The 12,783-nt window shown below is 32.1% G+C and overlaps 1 protein-coding gene across 1 annotated transcript in view; it reads left to right on the top strand.

Moving 5' to 3' along the window:
* Positions 1 to 12,335, top strand: part of LOC142346286 (BBSome complex member BBS1-like) — a 176,788-nt gene extending 164,453 nt beyond the window's left edge. The window contains exon 21 of the mRNA XM_075398800.1: positions 11,984 to 12,335. Coding sequence (XP_075254915.1) covers positions 11,984 to 12,067 — 84 coding nt within the window. The 3' untranslated portion in view covers positions 12,068 to 12,335. The remainder of the gene's footprint in view (positions 1 to 11,983) is intronic.
* The last annotated feature ends 448 nt before the right edge of the window (positions 12,336 to 12,783 follow it).

Below are 12,783 nucleotides of genomic sequence, written 5' to 3'. Positions count from 1 at the left end.
AGACTCAGAAAGTACTTTATTACGGCAACAAAATGGACTAATATAGACTCTCAACTCGTCTTTTTTAAAAAGTTGTTAACAAACGTTTTTAATGAAGTTCGACATTTTTTTCACCTAATTGGTGTTTTCATTAAAATTCTGTATAGAAATCAAACTATTGGCTTTTATTTCAACACAATTTCAAAAAGTGCATTATCGGGGCAACAAAACGGGCTAACATAGGCTTCTCTATTCGTCTTTTTCAAAAAGCTGTTAACAGACGTTTTTAATGAAGTTCGACATTTTCTTCACCTAATTGGAGATTTCATAAGAATTCTGTATACAAATTAAACTATTGGCTTTCATTTCTACACAATTTCAAAAAGTGTATTATCGGGGCAACAAAACGGGCTAACATAGGCTTCTCAATTCGTCTTTTTCAAAAAGTTGTTAACAAACGTTTTTAATGAAGTTCGGCATTTTCTTCACCTAATTGGAGATTCCATAAGAATTCTGTATACAAATTAAACTATTGGCTTTCTTTTCTACACAATTTCAAAAAGTGTATTATTGGGGCAACAAAACGGGCTAATATAGACTTCTCAACTCGTCTTTTTCGAAAAGTTATTGAGAAATGTTTTTAAGGAAGTTCTACATTTTCTTCACCTAATTGGAGATTTCATAAGAATTCTGTATACAAATTATTAACTCTTTCATATATACCCCTCCTCCCACTACTCAAATGCGACCTCCCGTGGGTCCAAACCACGACTCCACCAACCCACGACTCCAACCCTAAAGACTCTCCGACTCTCCTACTACTGCTACTACTACCACCACCTATGGTATCTATGGGATATATCACCACTTAGTATACTGAATTCGGATCCAGCACACATTCTTTATTTCCTGCTCGCGGGACCTTTTGAATTATTCTATTTGGTTTCACATTCAAAGTTATACGTGCTTACCCCCGGGAAGTGGGAGGCAGTGAGTGAGCTTCTCTCTTCTGTCACTTGACGGGAGGGCACCTGCATAAGCATGTCACGTGACCGGACGGAGGCGGTAAACGAAAGTTTCACTTCGTCATCTGGGTTAGCCGCTATAATTATGAAGTAAAATAAAATAGAGTAATATAATCGAGAAGCTCTCTCGATGGGGGATATAGCGAGATTATTCGAACGATAAAACTTTAAAAAAAGAATTGCAGATTGGGTGGGGGGGTTGGGAGCTATGGAGGTGGGGACCGAGGTTTGCGTCCGAAAAAGGCTTATATCTCGAAAACTACTGAACCAAATTTAAAAAATGAATATGTTTTGGAATCAGCATGAACTGGGGCTTTAATCTAGCGTTTAAAAAAGTTAAAAAAATGAAGGAATCAAAACTCGATTTTCGACATTTTGGCCGAAATTGGCTCATTTTCACCAAAATTTGGAAAATCGAAAAATTAGGCAATGAAATTAAACCGAAACTTTTCAACCCATATATATTCGTAAAGCGGATTAAATGGGCAAGAAAATGATATAATATACTTTTAAATACGTCGTGTAACGAAAAAGTTATTAAACTAAACAACTTTGAAAATTCGAAAATTTTGATAAAATCGACCCTGATTTCGGTCTCTACATTGCCCTCGCATTCTCTTGTTTGACAATAGTTCAAAAAGATAATTATATGGCTGTTGGAAGCTTAAATACTAGTTTATGTTGCTACCAAAAACATATATGTTTGCCTCTAAAATTTGAGAGAATTTTGTCCAAAATCGACAAAAATGACTAATTTTTGACCACGAATCGACAGTTTTCTTGACATTTTGGGTAGAAATAAAGAGTTTCGAGATCGGTTCTAAAAAGTTCTTAAAAGTACAATATCACGGCAACAGAATAAGTTATTTTACAATTTCTAACTCGTCTTCTTCAAAAAGTTAGTAACAGACGTTTTTCATGGAGTTAAACATTTTTTTCACCTAATTCGACGGTTCATTAAAATTTTGTAATTAAAGCAAAATGTTTGCAGTTACTTCTACACAAACTCATAAAGTACGTTATCACGGCAGCAGAATGGGCTAAAATAGGTCTTTTAACTCGTCTTCTTCAAAAAGTTATTCATATAGGTTTTTCATGAAGTTCGACCTTTTCTTCACCTAATTCGACGGTTCATTAAAACTTTGTAAACAAATCAAAATATTGGCATTTACTTCTACATAAACCCATAGATTAAATTATCACGACAACAAAATGGGCTAACATAGACTCTCTAACTCGTCTTCTTAAAAAGTTATTAATTTCATGAAGTTCGACATTTTCTTCACCTATTTCGACGGTTCATTAAAATTATGCGAACAAATCGAAGTATTGACATTTACATCTACACAAACTTGTTAAGTATATAAAGTATTTTGTCAATGCAACAAAATGGGCTAAGATAGACTTTCTAACTCGTCTTCTTCAAAAAGTTATTAACAGAGGTTTTTCCATGAAATTGGACATTTTCTGCACCTAATTCGACGATTCATGAAAATTTTGTAAACAAATGAAAATACTGGCATTTAGTTCCACACAGACTCAGAAAGTACTTTATTACGGCAACAAAATGGACTAATATAGACTCTCAACTCGTCTTTTTTAAAAAGTTGTTAACAAACGTTTTTAATGAAGTTCGACATTTTTTTCACCTAATTGGTGTTTTCATTAAAATTCTGTATAGAAATCAAACTATTGGCTTTTATTTCAACACAATTTCAAAAAGTGCATTATCGGGGCAAAAAAATGGGCTAATATAGACTTCTCAACTCGTCTTTTTCAAAAAGTTATTAACAAATGTTTTTAAGGAAGTTCTACATTTTCTTCACCTAATTGGAGATTTCATTAAAATTCTTTATACAAATCAAATTATTTGCTTTTATTTCTACACAATTTCAAAAAGTGTATTATCGGGGCAACAAAACGGGCTAACATAGGCTTCTCTATTCGTCTTTTTCAAAAAGCTGTTAACAGACGTTTTTAATGAAGTTCGACATTTTCTTCACCTAATTGGAGATTTCATAAGAATTCTGTATACAAATTAAACTATTGGCTTTCATTTCTACACATTTTCAAAAAGTGTATTATCGGGGCAACAAAACGGGCTAACATAGGCTTCTCAATTCGTCTTTTTCAAAAAGTTGTTAACAAACGTTTTTAATGAAGTTCGGCATTTTCTTCACCTAATTGGAGATTCCATAAGAATTCTGTATACAAATTAAACTATTGGCTTTCTTTTCTACACAATTTAAAAAAGTGTATTATTGGGGCAACAAAACGGGCTAATATAGACTTCTCAACTCGTCTTTTTCGAAAAGTTATTGAGAAATGTTTTTAAGGAAGTTCTACATTTTCTTCACCTAATTGGAGATTTCATAAGAATTCTGTATACAAATTAAACTATTGGCTTTCATTTCTACACAATTTCGAAAAGTGTATTGTCGGTGCAACAAAACGGGCTAACATAGGCTTCTCAATTCGTCTTTTTCAAAAAGTTGTTAACAAACGTTTTTAATGAAGTTCGACATTTTCTTCACCTAATTGGAGATTTCATAAGAATTCTGTATACAAATTAAACTATTGGCTTTCATTTCTACACAATTTCGAAAAGTGTTATATCGGGGCAACAAAACGGGCTAACGTAGGCTTCTCAATTCGTCTTTTTCAAAAAGTTGTTAACAAACGTTTTTAATGAAGTTCGACATTTTCTTCACCTAATTGGAGATTTCATAAGAATTCTGTATACAAATTAAACTATTGGCTTTCATTTCTACACAATTTCAAAAAGTGTATTATCGGGGCAACAAAACGGGCGAACATAGGCTTCTCAATTCGTCTTTTTCAAAAAGTTGTTAACAAACGTTTCTAATTAAGTTCGACATTTTCTTCACCTAATTGGAGATTTCATAAGAATTCTGTATACAAATTAAACTATTGGCTTTCATTTCTACACAATTTCAAAAAGTGTATTATCGGGGCAACAAAACGGGCTAATATAGACTTCTCAACTCGTCTTTTTCAAAAAGTTATTAAGAAATGTTTTTAAGGAAGTTCTACATTTTCTTCACCTAATTGGAGATTTTATTAAAATTCTGTATACAAATCAAATTATTTGCTTTTATTTCTACACAATTTCAAAAAGTGTATTATCGGGGCAACAAAACGGGCCAACATAGGCTTCTCAATTGGTCTTTTTCAAAAAGTTGTTAACAAACGTTTTTAATGAAGTTCGACATTTTCTTCACCTAATTGGAGATTTCATAAGAATTCTGTATACAAATCAAACTATTGGCTTTCATTTCCACACAATTTCAAAAAGTGTATTATCGGGGCAACAAAACGGGCTAACATAGGCTTCTCAATTCGTCTTTTTCAAAAAGTTGTTAACAAACGTTTTTAATGAAGTTCGACATTTTCTTCACCTAATTGGAGATTTCATAAGAATTCTGTATACAAATTAAACTATTTGCTTTTATTTCTACACAATTTCAAAAAGTGTATTATCGGGGCAACAAAACGGGCTAACATAGGCTTCTCAATTCGTCTTTTTCAAAAAGTTGTTAACAAACGTTTCTAATGAAGTTCGACATTTTCTTCACCTAATTGGAGATTTCATAAGAATTCTGTATACAAATCAAACTATTGGCTTTCATTTCTACACAATTTCAAAAAGTGTATTATCGGGGCAACAAAACGGGCTAACATAGGCTTCTCAATTCGTCTTTTTCAAAAAGTTGTTAACAAACGTTTTTAATGAAGTTCGACATTTTCTTCACCTAATTGGAGATTTCATAAGAATTCTGTATACAAATTAAACTATTGGCTTTCATTTCTACACAATTTCAAAAAGTGTATTATCGGGGCAACAAAACGGGCTAACATAGGCTTCTCATTTCGTCTTTTTCAAAAAGTTGTTAACAAACGTTTCTAATTAAGTTCGACATTTTCTTCACCTAATTGGAGATTTCATAAGAATTCTGTATACAAATTAAACTATTGGCTTTCATTTCTACACAATTTCAAAAAGTGTATTATCGGGGCAACAAAACGGGCTAATATAGACTTCTCAACTCGTCTTTTTCAAAAAGTTATTAAGAAATGTTTTTAAGGAAGTTCTACATTTTCTTCACCTAATTGGAGATTTCGTTAAAATTCTGTATACAAATCAAATTATTTGCTTTTATTTCTACACAATTTCAAAAAGTGTATTATCGGGGCAACAAAACGGGCTAACATAGGCTTCTCAATTGGTCTTTTTCAAAAAGTTGTTAACAAACGTTTTTAATGAAGTTCGACATTTTCTTCACCTAATTGGAGATTTCATAAGAATTCTGTATACAAATTAAACTATTGACTTTCATTTCTACACAATTTCAAAAAGTGTATTATCGGGGCAACAAAACGGGCTAACACAGGCTTCTCAATTCGTCTTTTTCAAAAAATTGTTAACAAACGTTTTTAATGAAGTTCGACATTTTCTTCACCTAATTGGAGATTTCATAAGAATTCTGTATACAAATCAAACTATTGGCTTTCATTTCTACACAATTTCAAAAAGTGTATTATCGGGGCAACAAAACGGGCTGACATAGGCTTCTCAATTCGTCTTTTTCAAAAAGTTGTTAACAAACGTTTCTAATGAAGTTCGACATTTTCTTCACCTAATTGGAGATTTCATAAGAATTCTGTATACAAATTAAACTATTGGCTTTCATTTCTACACAATTTCAAAAAGTGTGTTATCGGGGCAACAAAACGGGCTAACATAGGCTTCTCAATTCGTCTTTTTCAAAAAGTTGTAAACAAAGGTTTCTAATGAAGTTCGACATTTTCTTCACCTAATTGGAGATTTCATAAGAATTCTGTATACAAATTAACTATTGGCTTTCATTTCTACACAATTTCAAAAAGTGTATTATCGGGGCAACAAAACGGGCTAATATAGACTTCTCAACTCGTCTTTTTCAAAAAGTTATTAAGAAATGTTTTTAAGGAAGTTCTACATTTTCTTCACCTAATTGGAGATTTCATTAAAATTCTGTATACAAATCAAATTATTTGCTTTTATTTCTACACAATTTCAAAAAGTGTATTCTCGGGGCAACAAAACGGGCTAACATAGGCTTCTCAATTCGTCTTTTTCAAAAAGTTGTTAACAAACGTTTTTAATGAAGTTCGACATTTTCTTCACCTAATTGGAGATTTCATAAGAATTCTGTATACAAATTAAACTATTGACTTTCATTTCTACACAATTTCAAAAAGTGTATTATCGGGGCAACAAAACGGGCTAACATAGGCTTCTCAATTCGTCTTTTTCAAAAAGTTGTTAACAAACGTTTTTATTGAAGTTCGACATTTTCTTCACCTAATTGGAGATTTCATAAGAATTCTGTATACAAATTAAACTATTGGCTTTCATTTCTACACAATTTCAAAAAGTGTATTATCGGGGCAACAAAACGGGCTAACATAGGCTTCTCAATTTGTCTTTTTCAAAAAGTTGTTAACAAACGTTTCTAATGAAGGTCGACATTTTCTTCACCTAATTGGAGATTTCATAAGAATTCTGTATACAAATTAAACTATTGGCTTTCATTTCTACACAATTTCAAAAAGTGTATTATCGGGGCAACAAAACGGGCTAACATAGGCTTCTCAATTCGTCTTTCTCAAAAAGTTGTTAACAAACGTTTCTAATGAGGTTCGACATTTTCTTCACCTAATTGGAGATTTCATAAGAATTCTGTATACAAATTAAACTATTGGCTTTTATTTCTACACAATTTCAAAAAGTGTATTATTGGGGCAACAAAACGGGCTAACATAGGCTTCTCAATTCGTCTTTTTCAAAAAGTTGTTAACAAACGTTTCTAATGAAGGTCGACATTTTCTTCACCTAATTGGAGATTTCATAAGAATTCTGTATACAAATTAAACTATTGGCTTTCATTTTACACAATTTCAAAAAGTGTATTATCGGGGCAACAAAACGGGCTAACATAGGCTTCTCAATTCGTTTTTTTCAAAAAGTTGTTAACAAACGTTTTTATTGAAGTTCGACATTTTCTTCACCTAATTGGAGATTTCATAAGAATTCTGTATACAAATTAAACTATTGGCTTTCATTTCTACACAATTTCGAAAAGTGTTATATCGGGGCAACAAAACGGGCTAACGTAGGCTTCTCAATTCGTCTTTTTCAAAAAGTTGTTAACAAACGTTTTTAATGAAGTTCGACATTTTCTTCACCTAATTGGAGATTTCATAAGAATTCTGTATACAAATTTAACTATTGGCTTTCATTTCTACACAATTTCAAAAAGTGTATTATCGGGGCAACAAAACGGGCTAACATAGGCTTCTCAATTCGTCTTTCTCAAAAAGTTGTTAACAAACGTTTCTAATGAGGTTCGACATTTTCTTCACCTAATTGGAGATTTCATAAGAATTCTGTATACAAATTAAACTATTGGCTTTTATTTCTACACAATTTCAAAAAGTGTATTATTGGGGCAACAAAACGGGCTAACATAGGCTTCTCAATTCGTCTTTTTCAAAAAGTTGTTAACAAACGTTTCTAATGAAGGTCGACATTTTCTTCACCTAATTGGAGATTTCATAAGAATTCTGTATACAAATTAAACTATTGGCTTTCATTTTACACAATTTCAAAAAGTGTATTATCGGGGCAACAAAACGGGCTAACATAGGCTTCTCAATTCGTTTTTTTCAAAAAGTTGTTAACAAACGTTTTTATTGAAGTTCGACATTTTCTTCACCTAATTGGAGATTTCATAAGAATTCTGTATACAAATTAAACTATTGGCTTTCATTTCTACACAATTTCGAAAAGTGTTATATCGGGGCAACAAAACGGGCTAACGTAGGCTTCTCAATTCGTCTTTTTCAAAAAGTTGTTAACAAACGTTTTTAATGAAGTTCGACATTTTCTTCACCTAATTGGAGATTTCATAAGAATTCTGTATACAAATTTAACTATTGGCTTTCATTTCTACACAATTTCAAAAAGTGTATTTTCGGGGCAACAAAACGGGCTAACATAGGCTTCTCAATTCGTCTTTTTCAAAAAGTTGTTAACAAACGTTTCTAATGAAGTTCGACATTTTCGTCACCTAATTGGAGACTTCATAAGAATTCTGTATACAAATTAAACTATTGGCTTTCATTTCTACACAATTTCAAAAAGTGTATTATCGGGGCAACAAAACGGGCTAACATAGGCTTCTCAATTCGTCTTTTTCAAAAATATGTTAACAGACGTTTTTAATGAAGTTCGACATTTTCTTCACCTAATTGGAGATTTCATAAGAATTCTGTATACAAATTAAACTATTGGCTTTCATTTCTACACAATTTCAAAAACTGTATTATTGGGGCAACAAAACGGGCTAACATAGGCTTCTCAATTCGTCTTTTTCAAAAAGTTGTTAACAAACGTTTTTAATGAAGTTCGACATTTTCTTCACCTAATTGGAGATTTCATAAGAATTCTGTATACAAATTAAACTATTGGCTTTCATTTCTACACAATTTCAAAAAGTGTATTATCGGGGCAACAAAACGGGCTAACATAGGCTTCTCAATTCGTCTTTTTCAAAAAGTTGTTAACAAACGTTTCTAATGAAGTTCGACATTTTTCTTCACCTAATTGGAGATTTCATAAGAATTCTGTATACAAATTAAACTATTGGCTTTCATTTCTACACAATTTCAAAAAGTGTATTATCGGGGCAACAAAACGGGCTAATATAGACTTCTCAACTCGTCTTTTTCAAAAAGTTATTAACAAATGTTTTTAATGAAGTTCGACATTTTCTTCACCTAATTGGAGATTTCATAAGAATTCTGTATACAAATTAAACTATTGGCTTTCATTTCTACACAATTTCAAAAAGTGTATCATCGGGGCAACAAAACGGGCTAACATAGGCTTCTCAACTCGTCTTTTTCAAAAAGTTGTTAACAAACGTTTCTAATGAAGTTCGACATTTTCTTCACCTAATTGGAGATTTCATAAGAATTCTGTATACAAATTAAACTATTGGCTTTCATTTCTACACAATTTCAAAAAGTGTATTATCGGGGCAACAAAACGGGCTAATATAGACTTCTCAACTCGTCTTTTTCAAAAAGTTATCAACAAATGTTTTTAAGGAAGTTCTACATTTTCTTCACCTAATTGGAGATTTCATTAAAATTCTGTATACAAATCAAACTATTAGCTTTTATTTCTACACAATCTCAAAAAATTCAGTATCAGGGCAACAAAACGGGCTAATATAGACTTTTCAACTCGTCTTTTTTCAAAAAGTTGTTAACAAACGTTTCTAATGAAGTTCGACATTTTCGTCACCTAATTGGAGACTTCATAAGAATTCTGTATACAAATTAAACTATTGGCTTTCATTTCTACACAATTTCAAAAAGTGTATTATCGGGGCAACAAAACGGGCTAACATAGGCTTCTCAATTCGTCTTTTTCAAAAATATGTTAACAGACGTTTTTAATGAAGTTCGACATTTTCTTCACCTAATTGGAGATTTCATAAGAATTCTGTATACAAATTAAACTATTGGCTTTCATTTCTACACAACTTCAAAAACTGTATTATTGGGGCAACAAAACGGGCTAACATAGGCTTCTCAATTCGTCTTTTTCAAAAAGTTGTTAACAAACGTTTTTAATGAAGTTCGACATTTTCTTCACCTAATTGGAGATTTCATAAGAATTCTGTATACAAATTAAACTATTGGCTTTCATTTCTACACAATTTCAAAAAGTGTATTATCGGGGCAACAAAACGGGCTAACATAGGCTTCTCAATTCGTCTTTTTCAAAAAGTTGTTAACAAACGTTTCTAATGAAGTTCGACATTTTTCTTCACCTAATTGGAGATTTCATAAGAATTCTGTATACAAATTAAACTATTGGCTTTCATTTCTACACAATTTCAAAAAGTGTATTATCGGGGCAACAAAACGGGCTAATATAGACTTCTCAACTCGTCTTTTTCAAAAAGTTATTAACAAATGTTTTTAATGAAGTTCGACATTTTCTTCACCTAATTGGAGATTTCATAAGAATTCTGTATACAAATTAAACTATTGGCTTTCATTTCTACACAATTTCAAAAAGTGTATCATCGGGGCAACAAAACGGGCTAACATAGGCTTCTCAATTCGTCTTTTTCAAAAAGTTGTTAACAAACGTTTCTAATGAAGTTCGACATTTTCTTCACCTAATTGGAGATTTCATAAGAATTCTGTATACAAATTAAACTATTGGCTTTCATTTCTACACAATTTCAAAAAGTGTATTATCGGGGCAACAAAACGGGCTAATATAGACTTCTCAACTCGTCTTTTTCAAAAAGTTATCAACAAATGTTTTTAAGGAAGTTCTACATTTTCTTCACCTAATTGGAGATTTCATTAAAATTCTGTATACAAATCAAATTATTTGCTTTTATTTCTACAAAATTTCAAAAAGTGTATTATCGGGGCAACAAAACGGGCTAACATAGGCTTCTCAATTCGTCTTTTTCGAAAAGTTGTTAACAAACGTTTCTAATGAAGTTCGACATTTTCTTCACCTAATTGGAGATTTCATAAGAATTCTGTATACAAATCAAACTATTGGCTTTCATTTCTACACAATTTCAAAAAGTGTATTATCGGGGCAACAGAACGGGCTAACATAGGCTTCTCAATTCGTCTTTTTCAAAAAGTTGTTAACAAATGTTTTTAATGAAGTTCGACATTTTCTTCACCTAATTGGAGATTTCATAAGAATTCTGTATACAAATTAAACTATTGGCTTTCATTTCTACACAATTTCAAAAAGTGTATTATCGGGGCAACAAAACGGGCTAACATAGGCTTCTCAATTCGTCTTTTTCAAAAAGTTGTGAACAAACGTTTCTAATGAAGTTCGACATTTTCTTCACCTAATTGGAGATTTCATAAGAATTCTGTATACAAATCAAACTATTGGCTTTCATTTCTACACAATTTCAAAAAGTGTATTATCGGGGCAACAAAACGGGCTAACATAGGCTTCTCAATTCGTCTTTTTCAAAAAGTTGTTAACAAACGTTTTTAATGAAGTTCGACATTTTCTTCACGTAATTGGAGATTTCATAAAAATTCTGTATACAAATCAAACTATTAGCTTTTATTTCTACACAATCTCAAAAAATTCAGTATCAGGGCAACAAAACGGGCTAATATAGACTTTTCAATTCGTCTTTTTCAAAAAGTTGTTAACAAACGTTTCTAATGAAGTTCGACATTTTCTTCACCTAATTGGAGATTTCATAAAAATTCTGTATACAAATCAAACTATTGGCTTTTATTTCTACACAATTTCAAAAGTTCAGTAGCAGGGCAAAAAAAAAACGGGCTAAAATAGACTTTCTATCTTGTCTTTTTCGAAATGCTATTAACAAAAGATTTTCATTAAGTTCTACATTTGCTTCACCTAATTCGCTCAAGAGTGTAATAAAGAGTGGAATAAAGAGTGTAATTATAGTGTATTTTTAAAAGTGTAATAAGGGTGTACTAAAGAGTGTAAAGAGTGTACATTAAAGTGTAATTTTCTCAAAATTACACTCTTACACTCTTATCCCTGCTAATTAAGAGTGGAATTGGCTTTACACCCTTATTCTCGCTTAATAACGGTGGAATACGGGTGTACGCCTCGGCCCGGGAAGATAACACTAGTTCTAGACAACATCGATTACAATTGGTGGGCGGTAGTTGGATTGTGGGCTGAACCCCCTCTCTCTGATTTACATAATATACATGGAATGTATTGACAACTTTTTATACGCTGGTTCTAATCAGTGCAGTACTGCTGTTGAGTACTGAAGGAGTACAAGGTGATGGATTTACATTTGAATGTTATACCATTTGAGGTGGATAGGGTGAGTTGGATACTTGAAAAGTGTGCAATTTAGATTCTGGTTGGGAAGAAGGGTAACCCTAATCCACTGGTGGTCAATGTGATCCAGATGCCCATAAGTGAAGGCAACTTATTCTAATGGCAATATTCTCAAATCTCTCGCAAACCAAATGGTTCCTGAAAATACATTCTCAAAATGGGTACCAGTTATGGCTGGGGTTGTAGTTTGTGTCACAAAGCCATAAATTGCTCAAGCTCCAGTTTGAACTCGCTTCAATGTTTGATTCATTTTATGTATCTGAAATATTTGTAAAACTGTACAGTGCTGTGCTTATTGTAAATAAATCTCATGTACAAGTTTTATTTTATTGTAAGTAATGATTTTGATAATTTAACTTTATAGTTTCCTTCTATCTTTTTGACGGGGGAGAGGAATTAATTAGTGGAAATTAGTGTGCGCTGTTTTATGAACATTCCGGTCAACTTGCTCAGCTGATTTTTTTTACTATCGAGCTCTAGTGAGCTGTATCATTAGTGAGCTCTATCGAATAACCATTGCATGTGAATTAGATCACTAAACTGATTCAAACGTAGCAAAATTTTTAAAATTTAAATTTTTAGCTACCGATGAGCTGATTGGACACTTCTGGTTATAGCCGCGAAGCTGTAAGCTGTTCTTGGTTTTTTTTAGACTCGAAGAGGAGTAATGGTGATCGGTTTTTTTTAAATCGGCAACTTCTATTTTTAGAATGTAGAATCTATTTTCTATGTGTTCCAGAAGAAGTCAAATGCTGCCCGTGAAAAGAAGTGTTAAGATCAATCTGCTTAACAAAAGTCAAGCAGAGAGAGAAATTA

The sequence above is a fragment of the Convolutriloba macropyga genome, chromosome 9 (genome assembly GCF_964194025.1).
Source record: "Convolutriloba macropyga chromosome 9, txConMacr16.3, whole genome shotgun sequence".
In the NCBI taxonomy this organism is placed as follows: domain Eukaryota; kingdom Metazoa; phylum Xenacoelomorpha; order Acoela; family Convolutidae; genus Convolutriloba; species Convolutriloba macropyga.
Note: the sequence above shows the minus strand (reverse complement) of the source record. Positions and strands in the feature narration are given on the sequence as shown.